General features: G+C 36.4%; 1 protein-coding gene across 6 annotated transcripts in view; it reads left to right on the top strand.

Annotated features, from left to right (window-relative positions):
- Immp2l (inner mitochondrial membrane peptidase subunit 2) overlaps positions 1-23,243 on the top strand; it is a 930,480-nt gene that overhangs the window by 723,536 nt on the left and 183,701 nt on the right. For all 6 annotated transcript variants that reach the window (XM_074065039.1, XM_074065037.1, XM_074065035.1 and 3 more), the window contains one exon: positions 13,049-13,151. In XM_074065039.1, the coding sequence (XP_073921140.1) occupies positions 13,049-13,151 (103 nt within the window). The remainder of the gene's footprint in view (positions 1-13,048; positions 13,152-23,243) is intronic.

Raw genomic sequence — 23,243 nt, 5'->3', positions numbered from 1 at the left:
ATAACCTTGTTATTTTATAAACATAGAGAATTTGATTTTAGTTTGACATGACCCTAAAAATCTTTTAGGCAACTCTTAGATTATATTTAATGTTAACTTTATTATACATTGATATTATACATTTTTAAAACTTACTCAGACCTTTATATAACATACTAAACCCTGTTATGGCTTGTCTTTATCCCTCCTATTTGAAACAATCTTTAGGACAAACCCTTTTTTATAAAATCTTTTTTTATCTGAAAACATTTTTTTTAACTTCTCAAAAAATGTATTTATCTATCTATATCTCTTTTAGTTGTTTACTTTGTAACTTGTATTTTAAAATTAACTTTTGTAAGAATTTTAAATTTATTATAGGGGCTAAAGTAACTTATTAGTAGTCCTTGTTGTTTTAAGGAATTTATGATAGGCATAAGGCCTCATCCATCAGGCTTGAGGGGATATTGTTTTGGGTGTGGAAACCGTGAGGGATTTTTGAGTTTTATTTGAATAGGGAGGGCCATCAAGCTTGCCCTACATTCATCTCATCAGTCCACATTGTGGGATCTATTTGTTTCTGAAGGAGGGGGCAGCAGATATAGTTGCCTGGGGGAGGAGAATTTGAGTTTTTAGTTGTGATAGTAAATCTTGTGCCAGGAGTCATTGGAGTTTTAGGAACTATGAGGAAAGAGTGACAGAAGAGGGGGTCTCCCCAAGAGCAGGCCAGAGGTGGGGTAAACTAGTGCCCTAGGGGCTGGCTAGATTTGTCCTGAACAATAACCTTGTCATTGGACTGGGGACTGGGAGAGAAAGGTAAGACAGAGAAATGATCTCCACTGTCTAGCCAGAAAATGATCTTTTGGTTTTTGCCATAATGGCTACCATGAGGCTCCTTAACATTGATGCCAAGAAGTGGAGCATGGACAGGAGGCCAGAACCCATCAATCCATAGGGGGTGGCACCTTGCCTTCCAACTGGAGACGGGGGCACTTAGACCTCCAGTAAAGGTTACCTTTGCAGAGAGGGCAGGGTCCTGGTTGGGGGCAGGGCTGTCTCCCGGGCTGTCCCCCTTAAGCATTCTCTGTAGAAGTGCCCCTCCTGTCCACCATGGTAGCAAACTCAAGATGTAGGCTCCAGTCAGGTGGGGGCAGCAATGAGGTCATGTCTCTTATCTTTCTCTCTGTTAGTAATGTCCCAGTTATACTATATAGATATGGCTAGTTGTATTAGTTGATCCAATGACTTTTCTCCTTCAGCCATAGACTAAGTTTTTTACAAATATTAGGGGCTGACTGTTAGAAATTTATCTTTGAAGAGAACCTCTCTCACCTGTGACTCTGGGTCCATCATAGTATGTTTTCTGATTGCCTTCTTAAGATGTTGTAGAAAGGTAAGGGGATTTTCTTTTAGGGCATTGCTGTAAAGCAAAGTTATTATTTTACATTGACAACTGACACTCTAGAGAACAGGTGTCTGTACCGTTTTGGGCATCAGTTTTCTCATTTGAAGAATGAGGAATCACTATGAGATGGATGAAGTGGCATTAATATTATTTATCCTCGTTATTATTTCTTTATTTTTTTTTTATTTAGCAATGTTTGGGAATTGAACCCAGGGCTTTGCACATGCTGGGCAGACATCTTTTTTATTGAGCTACTTCTTTAGCCCCAAATATTTTTTTTGTCTTTGGCTATGTTGGATTTGAACTCAGGGCTTTATGCCTGCAAAGTGGCATTCTATTGCTTGAGTTGTATCATTAGTCCCTTTTAGTGTGGATCAGTTAAGGAGACTGTCTGTGCCCCTGTAGGTAGGTGTATTTATTTTGTCATTTTTAGGTGTCACTAGTATTGGGGCTTATTGTAAACGGTAATCATTTTTAACCTGAGTGGCCTGGGCCAGAACCCATTGCATTTTTAATTAGATAAGAGTCTGGTCTAGTAGAAGCATAATAACCTTTCATATCAACTGAAAGATTTGGATTACAGAGATAAAGGCTTGAATATATTTGTCTCGGCATCAGTATAGCTGTCCAGAACTGGAAGGGGACATAGATTTGCCCTCTTCCTACCATTACCTGTTGAAGGGGGAAGCACCCATTAGGATGTTTTGGATATTGGGGTGGCTTAGAAGGTAGGGCAGAGGGTGGAGCAGTAGGAGTGGGCCTTGTCATTGATAAGGAGCTTTTCTGGTCCTCCTTTTCATGTTTATCCTGTGGCTTTCAAAGAATGGCTAGCGTTTGAGTATCTAAATAGTAGTAATTGTGGAACCAATCTGAGATGAAAGAAAATTTGTATGGGGACCTCAGTTTACTTTTTTCCTTTTATAGAAAAGGTCTATTGGAGTATGGTATTGTAATTTAAGGAACCCTGTGAAGGCCACTTCTCTTGGTCACCCAAGGTATATTGAGGCCAGGCCTCAGTACAAAGCTTTAAATATCTACAAGCCAGAAGACTGGAAGGTGCAGATCCCATCTAGGAAGAACAAAACATTAGGATCCTGTCTTTTAGTTAACAGCAGGCAGCCTCTTTAATAAAGGCTACTTTTTAATAAAGGAATAAATTGCCTGTAAAGTTAGAGAAGAGCATTTAGAGGGCATTTTGGGCCAATAACAGTACCATATGGGACCACTAGTGTTATTATTTGGAGGGAAAAATTTATGTTGAAGCCAAAACTATAGAAAATTTTAAATGAGGAGTTTAGAGACCACAGTAATGTTTTATTTTGGGGACTATAACCTTGAGTTAACAATTGGCTTACAAGGGCTGGGTCTGGTTCCAGGTGTGAGGTGGGACTAGGAGCAGGGCTTGTGCAAGGCAGCACTCCCTCCGGGACAAGCGAGCCTGTCTGCCTAGGCCTGATCCTGTGGCCTGTCGCCCTTCCCCCCTTCCTGTGTACTCTGAGCACATTTATGCTAGGGAGGGGAAGTGGCGGCAGGCCGCAGCCATCGCCACATGTGGCTGGAAGCCCAGGATGTGCTGGGCCCTGTCTATGGATTTTTTTAGCTATGGTAGGCGTTTTTGCTGTGTCCAGAAGTTGGCATTCCTGTGCACAAGTATACCTGTTTGTTTTCTCTCTTCCCCTTTCGGGGGTGGAGTTAGGGTGTGAGCATGGCAACAGGAGTTTTGTAAGCACTTTTGTAAAGCAGCTGATTTAAAGTTACTTTAGACTGAGAGGCCTGGCAAACTAGTTGGAATAATTTAAGTCATAAGGTACCATGCTACAAGTTTTTCATGGGAGGCAGGGTCCCAGTAAGCCCAGGGAAGGGAAGGCAGATGGAGACAAAGGACATGCGGTGAGACCATGGAAGAAGCAGAAAATGTGTCCTGACATCTTAGGTAAAGGAGGGGAAGGCAGAGCCTGGAGGCATGACACACACCTGAGGGATTAGCCATCACCTGTGTCTCTAAGTTGCTCCCATTGACTGGTACTGGAACATTTTCAGCAACATGAAACCTCCATTCTCTGGTTGCTATCTCAGAAAAAAGGGACATTAGACAGGAGAGGGGAAAGAGAAGCAGTTGTCAGATGACATAATTAAACAGGACCCCACCAATGTAGAATGAGGTGTACCAGAATAAATTTGGGGCTTGGTCTTAGTCCACCTGGAGGGAGAATGAGCTCTCCCAGAGCTGGAATTGCCTTGAGGCCAGAATCGGCAAGGAGTGGCTTGTTTAACACCATGACAGGAAAGTCCTTCAGGAAGACAGGAAGAGACAAGCAGTGTGAGCAGCACAAGAAATCTGCTTACATGGGGAAGGAGGTTTGGGAGAGGATTTGGTTTGTTGGCAGGGTTGAAGGAAGGGAAGGTTTTAGAGTCAGGGACATTAATTGGGGTTTTTATGGCCAAAAGGAATTGGGCAAGGGAGCAAGAGGTGCAGAGGGAAGGCTTAGAGTGGAGATAAGAGAAGGCCTGGACATAGGGAATGTCCTTTCATTTTCCAGTTCATTCACAGAAGGTGTAGAGATCCCTGAGAATGTTAGGGTCGAGTGTGCCATCTAGTGGCCATTTTGAGTCATTGTCCAATTGGTATTGTGGCCAAGCCTGATTAGAAAGAAAAATGAGTTTTTTTGCCTTTAGATCAGGCAAGAGCTGTAGGGGCTCGAGGTTGGCCAATAGACAGCCCAGAGGGGTGTCTGGGGGAATTTTGGAAGTTCCAGCCCCCATGATGAGACCTGGTCCGAGGAAGAATATGGTGGGCATCCCCAAGATATTGCTTTCCTGGATGAAACAGAGAAGTGGAGGACCTCAAGGGAACGTCTTCACCGAGAGGATTGTCCATGCGTCAGGAACCCGGTTGCTGATCCAATGTGAGTTGGGACCTAGTTCTAGGATTTCAACCAACCGGAGAGAGAGAGAGAGGCAGAGAGAGAGAGAGAGAGAGAGAGAGAGAAAGAGAGAGAACCACGACTCATGGCCCGACAGCACAAGGGAACTCACCAAGGGAGGAGCGAGGAAGTCAATTGGTGGTGGGCGAGTAATGGGAGCACACTGGCCCTGAGGAGGTTCCCTGTGAGCAAGAGTGGCAATGGAGGCACTAGTCTGGGGTCAGGGGTCCCGGCGAAGCAGCTGAAATCCCAGTAACTTTATCCTAGCTTAAGGAAGGCAGCTCCCACCTACAAGGGCCTGAATTTACTGATTGGGAGAGCAAGGTCGATGCCAGAAGCTCACCTGTTCCCGGCTAACACACCAAAATGTTAGGAAAACACCGCACACTGCACACAAAGGAGGCTCACGAGAGGTATCTCATGTCCAAAGTTTAATAAGCAGGCTGTCTGGCCAAGAAGGAAAAATGGTGCTTTTCTCAGCAGGTCTGGCCTTAAGTAGCATTTGGGAGAAATCAAGGGCTAGGGACAGACAAAGAGAGGTGGCAGGAGATAAGGGACAGTGAGCTTAGTTCTGCAAGGGATAAAACTAGCTGCTGCTCAGGCTGTAGAATGGTGGCAAGGGGCAGTTCAAGCAGTATTTTTTACTCTTTGGTTATTTATTCATTTGTCATTCATGGAACAAATATTTGTTGAGTACGTTGTATACTATATTCTTCTGGGCTTTGGGGATATTCTAGTGAATAAGAAAGGCAAAATTCCGAACATTACATTCTAGTAGGGGGAGATAGAAAAAAAAAAAACATAAATGTATATCAAGTGTTAGTAGGTACAGTAAAGAAAAGTAAAGCATTGTAAGTGGCTAGAAAGTAATGGAATAAAGAGTGTGCTTAAATTTTGTAGATAAGATGGTCAATGTAAGGAAATGTGTGGCTGTTACTGGTACTTTTATGGTTCTGCCGTTTTCTGTCACAAGTATCTTGATTCTTTGATTTATATGACATTAAAATCCAATGTTGCTGGTGGAGTGGCTCCAGTGGTAGAGTGCCTGACTAGCAAGCTTAGGCCCTGAGTTCAAACCCCCATACTGCCGAAACAAACAAACAAACCTCAATGTTGGTTTTATTATATCATTCTTCTGCTTTCTAGAAGAATATGTTTGACTTAAAATCTGTCACTTCACTAGAGACATAATTTTTTTTATTCTTCTATTCACATGTGCATACCTTGTTTCGGTCATTTCTCCCTCCTGCCCCCTTGCCCCACCCTCTCCCCACTTCCCCCTCAGCTCCAGGCAGGTCCTGTTCTGCCTTTATCACTAGTTTTGTTGAAGAAAAGAGACAAGGCTAATAAGGAAGACAAAGTGTTTTGGTAGTTGAGTTGAGGATAGCTACACGGAAATATTCCCAGCATTGCTTTCGTGTACACATGTGTTATGACCCATGTTGATTCATCTCTAACTGATCTTTACCCTGGTTACTGATCCTCTTCTCATGATAACCTGTCATTTTAAGGTTTCTGAATTAGTTCCTCTGGAGCGGGGACATCAAACACTTTCATGTTTTGGGTTTTCTACCTATTTCTGTATCACTCAAATGTGCTCTCCCCTTGTCATGTGGTCCCAGTCGAACCACATTGCTGCATTTGCCCTAGATCTAAAGTCCACATATGACATTGCTGCATTTGCCCTAGATCTAAAGTCCACATATGAGGGAGAACATACAATTTTTGAGCTTGGATGATCTTGCTCAGAATGATGTTCTCCAGTTCCATCCATTTGCCTGCAAATGATAAGATTTCATTCTTCTTCATGGCTGAGTAAAATTCCATTGTGTACAAGTACCACATTTTCTTAATCCATTCGTCAGTGGTGGGGCATCTTGGCTGTTTCCATAACTTGGCTATTGTGAATAGTGCTGCAATAAACATGGGTGTGCAGGTGCCTCTGGACTGACCTGTGTTGCATTCCTTTGGGTATATCCCCAGGAGTGGGATTTCTACATCATATGGCAGGTCTATGTTTAGATTTTTAAGAAGCCTCCAAGTTTTTTTCCAGAGTGATTGCACCAGCTTGCATTCCCACCAGCAGTAGATTAGGGTTCCCTTTTCCCCACATCCTCACCAACACATGTTGTTGGTGGTGTTTTTGATGATGGCTATTCTAACAGGGGTGAGGTGGAATCTTAGTGTGGTTTTGATTTGCATTTCCTTTATGGCTAGAGATGGTGAGCATTTTTTCATGTGCTTTTTGGCCATTTGAATTTCTTCTTTTGAGAAAGTTCTATTATATTCAGTTGCCCATTTTTTAATTGGTTCATTGATTTTAGGAGCGTTTGGTTTCTTAAGTTCCCTGTATATTCTAGTTATCAGTCCCTTGTCTGATGTATAGCTGGCAAATATTTTCTCCCACTCTGTGAGTGGTCTCTTCAGTTTAGAGACCATTTCTTTTGTTGTGCAGAAGCTTTTTAATTTTATGAAGTCTCATTTGTCCATCCTTTCTCTTAGTTGCTGGGCTGCTGGGGTTGTATTGAGGAAGTCCTTACCTATACCTATTAGTTCCAGAGTGTTTCCTGCTCCTTCCTGTAGTAACTTCAGAGTTTCAGGTCTGATATTTAGGTCCCTGATCCATTTTGAGTTGATACTAGTACAGGGTGATAGACATGTGTCTAGTTTCAGTTTCTTGCAGATGGATAACTACTTTTCCCAGCAACATTTGTTGAAGAGGCTGTCTTTTCTCCATCGTATATTTATGGCACCTTTGTCAAAAATGAGGCAGGTATATTTATGTGGATTCATATCTGGATCTTCTATTCTACTCCACTGGTCTTCATGTCTGTTTTTATGCCAGTACCATGCTGTTTTTATTGTTATTGCTTTGTAATATAATTTGAAGTCGGGTATCGTGATACCTCCAGCATTGCTTTTTTTGCTGAGTATCGCTTTGGCTATTCGCGGTCTCTTGTGTTTCCAAATGAACTTAAGGGTAGATTTTTCAGTCTCTGTGATGTAAGTCATTGGGATTTTGATGGGAATTGCATTAAACATGTAGATTTCTTTCAGTAGTATAGCCATTTTTACTGTGCTGATTCTACCTATCCATGAGTATGGGAGATCTTTCCATTTTCTGTAGTCATCCTCGATCTATCTCTTCAGGAGTTTGTAATTCTCCTTGTAGAGTTCATTCACATCTTTTGTTAAATTTACTCATAGGTAGTTGATTTTTTTGAGGCTATTGTGAATGGAATTGTTTTCATATATTTCTTCTCAGTTTGTTTGTTGTTGGTGTATAGAAAAGCTAATGATTTTTGTAAGTTGATTTTGTATCCTGCCACTTTACTGTAGCTGTTTATGGTGTCTAAGAGTTCTTGGGTAGAGTTTTTTGGGTCTTTAAGGTATAGGATCATATCATCTGCAAATAAGGATATTTTGACAGTTTCTTTACCTATTTGTATTCCTTTTATTTCTTCTTCTTGCCTTATTGCTCTGGCTAAGAATTCCAGGACTATGTTGAATAAGAGTGGGGATAGTGGGCACCCTTTCTCATTCCTGATTTTAGGGGGAATGGTTTCAGTTTTTCAATGTTAAGTATGGTGTTGGCTATAGGTTTGTCATAAATAGCCTTTACAATGTTGAGGTACATTCCTTCTATTCCTAGTTTTCTTAGAGCTTTTACCATGAAGTGGTGTTGGATCTTGTTGAAGGCTTTTTCTGCATCTATTGAGATGATCAAGTGGTTTTTGTCTTTGCTTCTATTGATGTGCTGTATTACATTTATAGATTTGCATATGTTGAAACATCCCTGCATCCCTGTGATAAAGCTGACTCGGTCATGGTGTATGATCTTTCTGATGTGTTGTTGGATTTGGTTTGCCATTATTTTATTTAGGATTTTTGCATCGATATTATTAAGGAAATTGGCCTATAATTCTCCATTTTGCAGGTGTCTTTGTCTGGTTTGAGGATGAAAGTTTTATTGGCTTCATAGAATGAGTTATGCTGTTTTCCTTCCCTTTCTATTTCATGAAACAGTTTAAGGAGAGTTGGTATTAGTTCTTCTTTAAACATTTAATAGAATTCAGCAGTGAATCCATCGGGTCCTGGACTTTTCTTTTTTGGGAGACTCTTGATTGCTGCTTCAATTTCTTTTTGTGTTATAGATCTATTCAGGTGATTGATATCTTCTTGGTTCAGTTTTGGGTGGTTGTAAGTTTCTAGAAATCTGTCCATTTCCTCAAGATTTTCAAATTTATTAGAGTATAGGTTCTCGAAGTAGTCTCTGATGATTTCCTGGAGTTCCATGGTGTTTGTTGTTATCTCCCCTTTTGCATTTCTGATTTTCCTGATTTGGGTTTTTTCTCTCCTCATTTTGGTCAGATTTGCCAGGGGTCTGTCAATCTTATTTATTTTTTTCAAAGAACCAGCTTTTTGTTTCATTGATTCTTTGTATGGTATGTTTGGTTTCTATTTCATTGATTTCAGCCCTTATTTTAATTATTTCTTTCCTTCTGCTTGTTTTGGGATTTGCTTGTTCTTGTTTTTTCTAGGAGTTTGAGCTGTAGTATTAGGTCATTGACTTGAGATCTTTCTGTCCTTTGAATATATGCACTCATGGCTATAAACTTTCCTTTCCAGTCTGCCTTTGCTGTGTCCCATAGGTTCCAGTAGGTTGTGTTTTCATTTTCATTAACTTCCAGGAACCTTTTAATTTCCTCTTTTATTTCATTGATGACCCACCCATTCATCAGTGAGTAATGTGCTGTTCAGCTTCCAATTGTTTTTATGTTTGTTACTGCTGTTTTTGTTGTTGATTTCTAGTTTTAATGCTTTGTGGTCAGACAGAATGCATGGGACTATTTCTATTTTCTTATATTTGTAGAGGCTTGCTTTGTGCCCTAAGATATGATTAATTTTGGAAAAGGTTCCATGGGATGCTGAGAAGAATGTGTATTGTGCAGAAATTGGATGAAATATTCTGTAGACATCAGCGGGGTCCATTTGCTCTATGGTGTGATTTAGTTCTAGGATTTTTTTTTTATTGATTTTTTGTTTGGATGACCTATCTATTGATGCTAGGGGAGTAGTACAGTCTCCCACTATCACTATGTTGGAGTTTATATATGTTTTTAGGTCCTTCAGAGTATGTTTGATGAAATTGGGTGCATTGACATTGGGTGCAATAGGTTGATAATTGTTATTTCCTTTTGGTGTATTTCCCCTTTTATTAGTATGGAATGTCCTTCTTTATCTTGTTTGATCAATGCAGGTTTGAAGTCTATTTTGTCCAAGATAAGTATGGCTACTCCTGCCTGTTTTGGGGGACCATTGGCTTGGTAAATCTTCTTCCAGCCTTTCACTCTCAGCCAGTGCTTATTTCTGTCGATGAGGTGAGTCTCCTATAGGCAGCAGATTGTTGGATCTTCCTTTTTAATCCAGTTTGCCAGTCAGTGTCTTTTGATGGGAGAATTTAGTTCATTAACATTCAGTGTTAGTATTGATAAGTACGTGGTGATCCCTGTCATGTAGTTGTCTTTGTTGATTAAGGGTTTGATTGTTTGTAGCTGAATCAGTGTTACTCTTTACTTTCTTGCCTTTTCTTCTCCTGTGGTTTGGTATTGCCTGCCCTTTCATGGTTTTGTTTGCTTTCATTTTCTGTGTGCAGAATTCCTTGGAGAATCTTTTGTAGTGGTGGCTTGGTGGTCATATATTGCTTTAGTCTCTGCTTATCATGGAAGACTTTTATTGTTCCATCTATTTTGAATGATAGTTTTCCTGGGTAGAGTATTCTAGGATTGAATTTATTTTCATTCAGTGCTTGGAAGACCTCACTCCATGCTCTTCTTGCTTTTAATGTTTCTGTTAAGAAGTCTGCTGTGATTTTGATAGGTTTACCATTATATGTTACTTGTTTTTTCTCTCTTACAGCTTTGAATATTCTTTCTCTAGTCTCTGTACTTGTTGTTTTAATGATACTATGCCGTGGGTAGTTCTATTTTGGTCAGGTCTGTTTGGTGTTCTGGAGGCTTCCTGTACCTGAATGGGCATAGTTTTCTCTAGATAATGGGCATAGTTTTTTCTAGACTGCCTGAAGGGCGGTCAGCTTGGGGGAGTGTACTGGTATCTTGGCAAGCTGTGTGACCGTCTCTAGTCTGGGGTCCGGCGTGGACTTGTGGCAGGGATCCCTGTGGTCGTGGTTCTGGCAGTGTGGCTGAAGGGTGGGTATTCCGGTGTGGTGTAGGTCCAGGGGCTAGAGGCCAACGCGGCTGAAGGGCAGGTATCCTGCCATATGTGGGTCTGCTGCAGGGCTGTGGCCTGGCGCAGCCTGAGGAGTGGAGAACCTGGCAGAATGGAGCAGTGGCTCTGAAGACCTATGGGGCAAGGATTTGGCAGGCTGGCTGTTCTTTTATTAGATAGTGGCCTGGAGAAGCCTTCCACAATCTAAGTGTATAGAGTGCCGTGTTTTTGGCTCTCCCTGGTGCTTTACCTCAGTCAGGTGTGTCTCCAGCTTTTAGGCAGGGTCTCTGGGTCAGGAGCTCATGAGGTCTGTGGCTCTGTCTCTGTCACCATCTTGGATCTCCATCATTTTGTATTGGATTTACTTTTTTTTTTCATAGTCAAGAGTCTTTCTGTTCAGTTCACAAAGCACTTTTATATCCATGATTTTTCTCGATATTCTCAGTGACTAGGAAAGTTTTATGTAGTTACTATTCCTGTCATTTATATTACATTACTATTTGTCCCTTTACTGTGGGATGCTGTCCTTTTCCATTCCAGTACTCCAGATGGGTATAAACAATCAGTCAAGGATTCTTACCCTCTAATCCTCTTGGTATCCTCAGAATCTTTTCTAGCACTCTGGGTAGTAACTACTAAGCAACCGAAGTTGCCATGAGAACTGAGATCATTTTGGTTAGCAGTGTTCCTAACCTTTTTAAAAAAAACATTAAGTTGAAAGGCTCAAGGAGAAAGAGGCAAGCTAGGCTCAGGGCCTGGGTGTCCTGGCACACACCCAATGTGGTACTCAGCATGCAGACATCAGTTAGAAGGCTGCTTCATTCAGTTTCCCACATTTTTTTGATCTTATGAAACAGCTCCAGACACTGTGAACACTCTCTTTCTTTCTGTCTCTCTGTCTCTCTGACTCTCTCTCTCTCTCTTCCTGTAGTTCCCACTTGTCCATAAGGAACATATTCCAACCCCCAGTGAATACCCTAAATCATGAATGAACTCTCTATATACATGCCTTTTCCCTATAAATATATATCCGTGACTTTTAAGTGGTTATTTGAGGAAACAAGATTAGAAAATGTTTTCTAAGTATTTATCCAAAATACCTAGCTTAATTTGGTGAACAAATGTTTGAATTTATTAAGATAGTACACCTTTCCAAAAATGAGGAAAAGTACCTTCTTGTCATTAACAATTGATGTGGGACATTAGTTGTTAGAGGCAGTCTCGTGATAAAGGCAATAGTGATGTCAAGAACTAATTGAATGATTTTAATTGAAGAACACTTATATTGCAAAGTATATGATGGTAAGATGTGTTCAGCTTGTTTTTGCTTTTCTCTCAAAAGCTGAAATCCTACTTCCCAGTAGTAATTAAAAATAAACAGCAGTCATTAACTTACTGTGGGGTTCTAATGGCCACAACATTGCTTCCTTGCATGAATGACTTACTGATCTACAGCTAAGTAATTCAACACTGAAATTATCTTGAAAATTAAAAACCATCCTAGATAATGAATAATTTCTATAGCACCAATTTATGTATAGCCTTCCTTTTTTATGTATTCTTCTGTACACATACAACTTGCTAACTAATAAAAATGCTCTCATAGTGATTCCACATCAAAGAACAGTGTGCCATGCTCAGTTTCTGAACTCTTTCACCTTGGGGATGATATTCAGTCATTCATTCATTCAGAAAACATTTATTAGAAGGTTCTTTAGGTTAGGTATTAAAATAAAACAGAAAAAAAAGCAGTCTTTGCTCCCAAAAGAATTTATAATGTGGGATTGAGATAGCATTTTATCCAAATTCTCTTTTATTTGATTGGTTATATCATAATTTATTTAACTAATATTTTGTCTTAGTTTGGATACTTTGTTATTGGACATTTAGGTAAATAGAGTTTTGGGGGAAGGGACTATTGAAAAGCCTGGATTAAACATCCCTGATCATAAATATTTGTCCATACTTCTGATTATTTTCTTGCAATGGATTTCTACAAGTAAAATGACTGGTCAAAAGGGATAACATTTTGGTCTCTTAAAACTTTACCAGAGTAGACCTAAAAGGGAAATACAGCATAAAGGTTGTATCATCTTCCATTTCCACTGACACTGTGAGAGAGAGCCTTTCTCTCTTTCCTTGCCAGCATTAAGAACATAAATGTCTGTAAATTTATATCATCTCATTGATTGTATTTTGATAAGGCATATTTAATTTCATACATATGTATTTAGAGTTTGGTATATTAAGTAGCAAAATCTTGGTTTTGGTAGTAGTGCCTTTTATTTAAGCACAAAATTGCTACTTATAGAAACAGGAAAAGAAAGAGAAACTGTGAATGGGTTTACAAGGACCTCACCACAGCTTACTTAAAATGGAAGCTGTAGAGTGGCTTCCCAGTTAGTCTGTGTGTCACATCTGTCTAAGGTTCTTGACCTTCCCAAGTTGCATGCTCAGCTGTTGAAGATCTCCTTTCTGCTGTTATCTCAATGATGACATTGTTTATTTCTAGAACCATGGGACACAAAAACCAGTATGTCAAAGTTCCTCGTGGTCACATGTGGGTTGAAGGTGATCATCACGGGCACAGTTTTGACAGTAATTCTTTTGGACCGGTAAGTCATCTTACATCTTTTTGCTGATATAATTGGATTTCAATATAATGTATACACATGTAAGTAAATGTAAAAACGTTAAAATAATAAATAATAAGACAGATAGGTTGCTCAAGAAATTCCACCAAGGCTGATCAGGAATTTTGTAGTGGAACAGTTTTAAAGTAGTCTCTTAAATATCATAAATAGATACAGAAGCTATCAAGATGCATCTGTGTTTGCACATGCTTTGCAGAAAAAAGAAAAAAAAAAAACTTCTTCAACAAAGTACTGCAAGGTGCTTTCAGCTGGCTGACTGATCCCAGTTAGAAATTCTTTATTTTCCCCACAGAAATAACTTGTAGCTATGTTTTAGCAGATATAATGTGGAACAGACATTCAGGCATCAATTTTCTAAATCTTTGGTTTAAAATGCAAGAGTAATAGAAATCATATTGGTAAGTGAAAGGGAGGCAGACTTTACCTCTACACTCTTTTGGTTCCAGCTCAGCCTGAAAATTAAATTGACAGAAGAGAGGTGAACACAAAAGAAACAAATTTAGTATAAGTGTTATGTTCCTCATAAGGAAATGAACACCTAAAGAAGTGGTAAAAATCTACCTATTTTTGTATTAGGTTGAACAAAGACAGGTAATTGTGGAAAAGAAACTAAATTATATGGGGAGGCTAAAGGAAGATAAGAATTACTTTAACAAGGTCTGTTTGTACCAAATTCTCTTGGCAGCAACTGTCCATCAAAGAGGGTTTCTTTCTTCTACTAGAGAGAGGGTAACTTTCACATGAGAGTTTCTTTCTCCTGTTTTCAGGAAGAAAAAGGGAAAATGAATATGCCCTCCTGTGTCTGCTATTTTTCAAGTGTTTTTAGCTCACAGTAATCCTTATATCAATAAGGCATCTTTTGGGATGACATGTTCTGACCCTATTCATAAGCCTATGGCTAAACTGATACTATATGGATTTTTTAAATTTTGAATGCAAACAGAAATTTTACATTCTATGGCTCCTGCAATAAGTCATTATATAAAGTGAAGGATCTGCCTGGCATGGTGGCGCACTTCTGTAATCCCAGCACTCGGGAAGATAAGGCAGGAAGATTGTGAGTTTGAGTCCAGCCTTGGCTGCATAGTGAGACCCTACATCAAAAAAAAAAAAAAGAAAAAAAGGAGAGTCTCATGAGAATGAACCTGCACTCAATTTTGAGTTATCTAGTCTGTTTAAAAACTTGAGTTTGCCCATTAGCTTTTTCTGAAGTCTTTGTAGCTATACTTGTTATGTATGTTCAGTGTAAGTTAATATTCAACAACTTTGGATATGTTTGTGGAAAAAATTTTGTCCCCATAGTTTTGTCTAAAATTCAATGCCAATGGTCTCGAATAAAACAATTTCCTTCACATGTTATGAGGGACCAATATTACTGTCACTTAAGAAACAGTCACTTAGACTCAGCTTTGGGTAAGAGTATAATAGAGCTGAGTTGGATAAGTATATGGATGAGTGGGAGAAAAACTAAGAGACTATGACTATTTGGGTTTTTTTCTAGTTATACTGATGATTTAAAAAAAAAACCTTCTTAGGCCTTTACTTGCCTTTTAATATTTCAATATTTGTAAGTTATACCAAAGATAAGATAGAAACTGGGAATGTTTTAGTCTGATCTAATTATAACTTGAATGTGAAAATAAGTTACCTCAAAACAGTTTTATTTCTTTTTCATCAATGAGGTCACACATATTAATGTATCATGTTGTCAGCCAAGTCCATATTAAAATGTTAGTTAACTTCAGTTGTTTTCAGTGGTTAGGGTAGTGGTTTTGAAATGAAGTGTTAAAAATGTTATTTTTTTTATCAGTTGAGTGTGTGATAGTTACTCATAATACAGTCTTAAAGCTTTAGATTGGCTCATTGTTTAATTGTTAAATTAAAGCTGACATGATGCTATTTACTTGCTTAATATTTTTCTCACTCAGTTGTTTTCCCTATGCTTTATTTGAGAAAGAAAAGGCTGGAGTTGATAACTGGCACACTGGGAATTACACACAGGCCTCACTGTGTCTTGTCCGTCATGTAGCTCTTACAGGGTTCCCTTTTCTGCTGTTTGTTTAATAATGGTGCTTTGAATCACTGAGCTATGAATGTAATAGCACGTAATGCCATTTGTTTTGAATCAGGTTTTTAAATGAAATCTACTTGTTAATTATAATAGGAAGCAGTAATTTGAAACAGAAGCACAAAACTACTTTGAAATCTAGTGATTTTTTCATTTTTTAAAGAACGGAAAAATATTTATGCAGAATAACTTTTGATGCATGAGTTGGACCAAGCTATCAATTTCCATTCAGTAAACTAGTGTTGTTTTTATTTTCCACAATTAGATAAAGTTCCTATCTAGAATGAACAAAACCGTTTGTCACATCATGTATTAACCTATTTCTATTTCGTGAATTTTGAAACATATTTTTACTTTTAGAATATGCTCATATGTTTTCTCTTCCAATAGCATTTATGACTTAGAAAAATATATCCATAGTGATGCTCCAAAACAAGTTTTAAGAGGATAAAAGACTGAAAAAAGTTAACCAAAATCCCCACAATCGTTATTTAAAGCTAAGAGGTGATCTTTGAGTGAAGGGATTTCTTTTTTACTTTTTCTTTTCTTTCTTTCTTGTTTTTTTTTGTTTGTTTGTTTGTTTGTTTTTGTTTTTTTTGCAGTACCTGGGCTTGAACTCAGGGCCTTCACCTTGAGCCACTCCACCATCCCTATTTTTGTGAAGGGTTTTTAGAGATAGGTCTCGTGAACTATTTGCGCAGGCTGGCTTTGAACTGCCATCCTCCTGATTTCTGCATATAAGTAGCTAGGATTGCAGGTGTGAGCCACCAGTGCCCAGCGAGTAAAGGGATTTCTTAATGCATTTTTCTATTAATCAATGATTATCTGAATAATTTGTTAATGATTTCAATGATTTTCTAATTCTAAAAAGTAAAACCTAGGTTTTGTTACATTTAAAAACATAGTGTTGGGTAAAATAAGGAAGTTAAGAAGGTTTTTGTACTTTCTATGCAAGAATGAACATAGAATTTTTAAACATGTTGAAATCACCATAAGATGGGGGCTAAGGTAGAAAGGAGAAAAATAGAGGGGATGAACCAATTCGGACAGAAAATGTCACAAGGAAGCTCCCTCTTATAGCTATCTTAAACAAATAAAAATGTCTTTTTTCAACAACGGAGAATAGGAAGGTAAAACAGGTCCTGTCTGGGGATTGGCACCAGTGGGAGGGGAGAGGATATAAAGAAAGGGTAAAGGAGGATGAATGTGATGGAAATAGTATGTACACATAGATGAAAATGGAAAAATGAGACCTGTTGAAACTATTGCAGGAGTGGGGGGACAGAGGATAAAGGAGAATGATGGAGGGGGTGAATTCAACTATGATATGTTGTAAGAACTTTGGTAAATGTCACAATGTACCCCCAGTACAATAATAAAAAAATTAAAAAATTTTAAAACATAGTCTTTAAATTTATATTTTTGTAAGAATTCTCAATGGAAATTTGGGGCTTACTTAGCTACTTTGAAATGTATAAATTCTTGATTCATTTCTTCTGTAGGAAATAGGTAATGTTCTTTGGCAATAGCAATCTATCTAAAGGTAGTCATAGGTGTCTAGAATGCTTGTCTGTAAAACTGAAACCTTTCATCTTCATTTCTTTTCCACATAACTTCAGTAGTGTATCTGACTACTCTTAACATGTTTTAACTCTTTGAATAATAATTGTTTTCATAGAATCTACCCAGTTTATTTTACTTGTTGCCTATTGGTAATCATAGCAAAGCTGACCTTTTCCATACTTAAGTAGACTTTTACCTGCAGTCTACTAAAGAAGACTAAGAAAATGAATGTCTCATTCTGTTTCTTTTTTTCCAGTGTGTTTTTTCATTTCCTCTTTCTTTCTTTATATGGCCATTTGTTTTTGTGACTTGATTTGCTGCAACTATATGTGGCTCAAAACAGAATTTAATAATTTATGAATAAAAGGTAAATAAGGGATTATTAATTTAAAGAGTAATACTGTTATTGAACAGGAACATTATAACAGGAAAAGATATCTTAGACAGCTTATAGTCCAACATCCACACTTCAAATTTATCAAGGATAACAACATGAAAAGAAAGTAGTTCACTCTCTTACAAACATAGATGATATAATAGAACAGAAAAGTAGAAAATCTCGATTAGGGAACTCTCAGCCCCTTAAGTTTTATGGTTTTATATGTTTTTATGAATAAAAGGAAGTGACTTCTTTGAATTCATCTTAAATGAGTAATTGATAAAATGAGCAAGTATATACACACATAATCAAAATTTTAATGAATAACTCAAGAAAATCGATATAGAACTATAATTAAATAAAATATGGTTTATCTAGATCATGCAATATTATACAACTATGAAAAGCTATATTTGTGAAGAATTTTAATGGTAAATGTTTGTGATATTAAGTGACTATATAAAAATTGAAGAGTGAATATACAGTGTTATGTCAATAATTTCCAGTTGTTATACCTATCATTGGTTTTTTTTTGATACCTTTGTATTTACTTGTATTTTAAGAGGGTTGCAAAAAATTTTACTACCTTTATAAACAGAAAAATATATTTACTTTTAAAGATAGGATAAAGATGTTTGGAAGTAAATACCATGTAAGCTTAATTATGGCTCTAAGTTTTTCATGAAAATATTTTATGGTGCTATAATCAGAGTAAAAATATCACAGATGTGGTTGGGTATGGAATGCTTCAACTATGAATAATATTATCTCTGTGAAATATCTTTACGCTAAACCTTTTGAATCATTGCACAATAATTGAAAACACCCTATCTTCTTATAATGTGGATTCTAACCTATGGCTTCAGTTTGGATTTCTATTGTGAGACAGAGCATGGCTTTCATAAGCTTCTTTGAAAATGATAATAATTGGAATTGTCCAATGCGTAGTACTACTTGATTTTGCTAGACTATTTAGTAAAGATATCCGATGAGTCTAGTCGATTGGTTTGTGATTGCTTGGAATATTTTGTAAAGCATTTCTCTTAGTAATTCTTTTGCTCTACGAAAGAAATTAGTGTCTTTCCCTTGATCACATTCACTTCCTTGAAGATGGCATTAACACATTTTCTAAAATAGCCATGTTGTTCTTTGCCAGCACCAAAAGTAGCTAATTATTGTAGATATAAATAAATGTTCTGCCTATTAATAATGAAAGCACATGAAAATTTTGTTTTTGTATTATATATGTGCTGTGAATTTTAAAGTAGTAATTTTTAAACTACTTTGAATTAGCAGACTCTTCTATCAATTAAAAATGCATGCAGCATTTCTTTCTTCTATTATAAATATTCATTTCAGTGTTTATATTCAAAGTGTTCTCATATGTATTCATTCCTTTTTGGTGAAAACACAAATATGTCTCTTCCCATGCCCTCCATTTAGCTTGTACGTTTTCTATCTTTGAAGTTTTTCTATCATTTTTATCTAGCTTTAAGTCATGCACCAATAAGATGCTTCCTCTGTGTGCTGCATAGCGATTTGTCATAAGGAAGTATATCATAATAGAAATTCTAACATCTAAAAAGAAATCACAAGCAACTAATGTATTTGGTATCTAAATAAATAATTTATTTTATCTACATTGATCAAAGGACATTAGAAGAAAAACTTTTGTTTTAAACATTTCAGGAAAACCTTTCTATGTATAAATGCATTTTGATTTTTAGATTTATGATTATGGTGTCACCTTGTGAACAACTTATGCGCAGGGAGCATGAAGCAGAACTGAACACTTTGGGTGCACAAATTATCATGATATACTGTCTCTTCCTGAGAATGGAAACTACAAGTTATATGTTCCAAACTATTTGAAAAAGAGCTAATCCAAATACTTATGTAATTGATAATTAATTAAAGATATTAACTCACTAGAGCATATGCCCAATAGGAGATGATGTTATTAGCAATAAATATACATTATACATATTATTTATAAATGAAATGAGCCGTATGTAATATGCATAGATATAGCTGATAGATAATGAGTAGAGATACAGCTATATGATGATCAATGAAATGAAAATGATGATATATAAGAAAGTATAGAAAATGACGATTAAAATTCCATACGATTTCTTTTGAAGTTTATGAAATGCAAAGAAATCTTTCAATTTTTAAAAATTAGTCAAAAATTAAAGCTCATGCTTTCATATCATGCAAAAATTTATGCCTTAAAGACACATTTTTGAACATTTCCCATGTATCCATTTTGATTTTGGCCTGTGGATCCTCACAAGTGGAATGGATCAGAAGAAATGAGAATTACTGAGGAGAGGCTGCTAAATCAGGTAACATGGGAGAAATGGGCAATCTGAAAAGTTTAGTATCTAGTTATGCCTGTTTTGAGTTTTTCCCTACATTTTTCATTTTTGTTAAAAAAAATAAAGTATAATAAGTGATTAACTAAGGCAGCAAGAACAAGATTATTGGGATTGCAGGAAGGATGAAATGAAGCAACTTTCTGATATTACTGAGATCATATAACAAATAAAGATACTGGGATAGAGTTTGGGGAAATGTTAAAAATATTCAGAGATTATAAGATCAGAAATTTAAATCATGGATAATAAGGAATACTTCAAACATGTGAGTTTTCTAATCATGTAATAACTATTGCCAAGTGTGAGTAGAACTCTGATGTCCAGAAGGAGCGGGTAAGAGGGTCAACAGATACAGTAATGACTCAAGTATATTCCTGTCCTCAAGGAAGGATAGATTAGAGGAGAGGCACAATGAAGTGGTCACAATACAGTGTGACAAATCCTCCAAGGGGGTATATTACAGAGCCTCTCAGAAGAGTAGAACATTTGTGTAGTAAGAACACATAAGAAAAACTGTAAAATCTCCCAGGAGAATTTGGTAAAATATAGAATATCCTAAAATCAATGCAAATAACAACAATTTAGTAAAATCTTGCATTATATAAGGCACTCTAGATGGTGTATGTTTGTGAATGAAGTGGTTTATGCATGAAGTGGTTAATAGCATTGAAAATATTCTGCATATACAATACAGAATAATCTTGTGGATTTGTGAGAATTAATTGACATTTCATTTTATTTATTGTTAAAGTGTAGCATTTTCCTTGTGTAAGTTCTTTAGAATTGTTAGAGTAGCTTTTATTTAAAATCATCCATTATCAACTAAGAAAAAGATCATTAGACTGTGTTGACAGGATCCAAACAGTGTTCTATTTACACATTCTTTGAAAAATGTTGCTTAAACTTTAATTGGCTATATTCTCTTGTTGTTTTATAGTACAAGCTTTTTTTTTAATTTTTGTTAGAAATTAAAATAATCTATATTTTCTTCAAAAAAAATAATGATAACAATTCTATAGTTCTTAAAGTCAAAACCTTACCTTGGTGTTCCCTTCTATTGTTTCTCATGTTCCCTTTAGCAGTGCTGGTAGCTAGCAACCCTGCAGTTTGTAAGATGTAATTTTCATTGTGTTGCTGTAGACAAAAGCAAGCATTTCATGAAAAGGTTAAAACCAATTAAAAGAGATGTCATTGTGATGAAAATATCTGTATGACCAAAGATAGCTAAGTCTCAGAAAACAGCCCATTGTCTGGAGCAATATTCAAAATCAAGAAATGCCAACATAGTAAAAATAAACAAAACATTCTTCAGGATTAGTTTCACTATTGGTTGGATTTTTTTGCTCTGTAAGTAGGACATCAAAAAGTTCATGATTTTTAAAAGGTAGCATAGAAGCATAACATAGCAAAATAAGTGATGTCAACCCATCCTCCTAAGAACATAGACAATCTAAGTTTCTATTTCTACCAAATCCTATTTTGTCCTTTGTCTTAATTATTCTGCTAACATAGAAATAATTTTCCATATGGTTTTATTTTCAGATAGGAGAATGTCAGCAGAATTGTCATTAGACTTCATTGCTATGGCACATATTGTTCCTTTGAGCCATTTAGTTGTAGAATGAAGCATGTTCATTTTATCAGAAGTGTATATTTACTGACAGTGGATCAGGAGTTAAGATTTAGTGAAATATATGCAGGGTTATTAATTTAGCAATTTTATATGCTCTTAGATTTAAAAAAAAAAAGTAATGTTGTAGCCCTTATACTTCTAGGTTAAATGATATCTACATAACTAGGGCTACATAGAGAATAAAATTGTGAGGGATCCATAAGAGAAGGATCTATTGTTGAATGCACTGTGACTTAAAGTTTGATAATGAATTAACACAGTTAAATGGCTGTTTACTGCTACTCAAGAGGCAGAGACAGGAGGATCAAGTTTCAAGGTCAGCCTGGACAAAAATGTGAGATCCTATCTCAAAAATAAAATAAAGCAAAAAAGCGTTGCAGGTATGGTGAAGTGGTTGAACACCTGCCTAACAAGTGTGGGGCCCTGAATTCAATCTTCAGTACTAGAAAAAAGAAAAAAAAAAGGCTATATGTACTTACAGAATATTTTCTTGGTAATTGTTTGCTCTCTCCTCTTAATAAACACCAAAGTATGTAAATGACTTTTTAAACACCAAACTATGGAAATAATTCTCTTTTGATTGAGATTCTGGGAGATAGCATTCTTTGGAAATTTTTATTTCTCAAAGCTTGTTGAGTAATCATATGAAAAAAGCTGTTTATCAGTATCTAAATTGGCTGTATTGTACTCAAATATCTCTCAAAAGAAATGTATGGTCAGTTTGATTGTGAGTGACTTGGGTGTTTTTTTTCTGTATAAGGGAACCATGTATGGAGCCTGTAATGAATCACAATAACTACACTTTTAGATATTATCCATAGTAAGACCCATGGGAATTTGAGATGTAGTAAAATTTGTCTAATTTGGTGAAACAAGCAAGTGAAAATGTTGTTTTTCATTGTAGTGATCAGAGTCAGAGCTGTGAGGTATAGTCTGTTGATAGGGCACCCCCTGACTTTCACATGAAATAGAGTGATTTCTGTAATATGTCTCCTGAATAATTCTGCTCTGATTCATCCTCCTGTCACCAAAGACTTTTCTGAAAAGAACCTAATCACATCATTCTGTTGCTTAAGACAACATTATCACCCTACATCTCCCATTACACTCAATGAAGAAATATTTGAAGCTTTCCCTTTTAGCACAAAGAAGGCAAGAAAGCCCACTCTTACCTCTTCTGTTCAACTTTATGCTAAAGGTCATTGCCAGTGCAGGTTAAGATAGGAAAGAGAACTAAAAGATGTAGAGATGGGAAATGAAGGCTTCAAACTGTTATTTTTCATTAGTATGATAAACCCAAAAGGAATCTGCAGAACTAAGATAGTTCTGTAAGTTTATTACTCTAACAGCTATTATTATATATGACCAAGCATGTATAATTATCATCAACAAAAAATATTTTTAAGGAATTTGTCATTTAAAATACAAATTCAGGATAGTAGCTGCCTCTAAAAAGGATGAGATTCAATATGATTGGAGGGAAGTATATAGGGGCAACAATTTACTGATGTTTATATCTCAAACAGGGGGATAAGTAATGAGCTTTACAGATATTCATTTATTATGATCTATGTTGTTTATGTATGAAATATATTACAGTAAAATCTTTTTAATAATTACATGAGTAGAAATATTGAAAGTTCACATCAGGGACCCCACATTACTCACAAACATTAGGCCTTTTCCTAATACTTGTGGTGTCTAGGACATGGAGGTCCACTTCTAAATATTTCATAGCCATTTATCAAGTTAGTAAATTGTTAAATGAAATATGTTCCTTTTCTTTAACTTGGTAAATATACCTCCGTAAGTTATACTCTGTTGACAATACTGATGTAAAAGATTAAATAACATCTAATTGTATTTAGAGTATAGATAATTTAAATATATACCAATCAAAATGCAAAGGAGAAGTAAATGTAAAATGTTAAAAGTTAAAATTTTTCAATTTATTTGAAAAATATTTTTTCTTTTGTATTCAAAAGGTAAAAATACCAAAAGGCACTAATTAACATAAAATTATATCAGC

This window comes from Castor canadensis, chromosome 2 (assembly GCF_047511655.1).
Source record: "Castor canadensis chromosome 2, mCasCan1.hap1v2, whole genome shotgun sequence".
Classification (NCBI taxonomy): Eukaryota; Metazoa; Chordata; class Mammalia; order Rodentia; family Castoridae; genus Castor; species Castor canadensis.
This window is presented reverse-complemented; position numbering and strand designations above follow the sequence as displayed.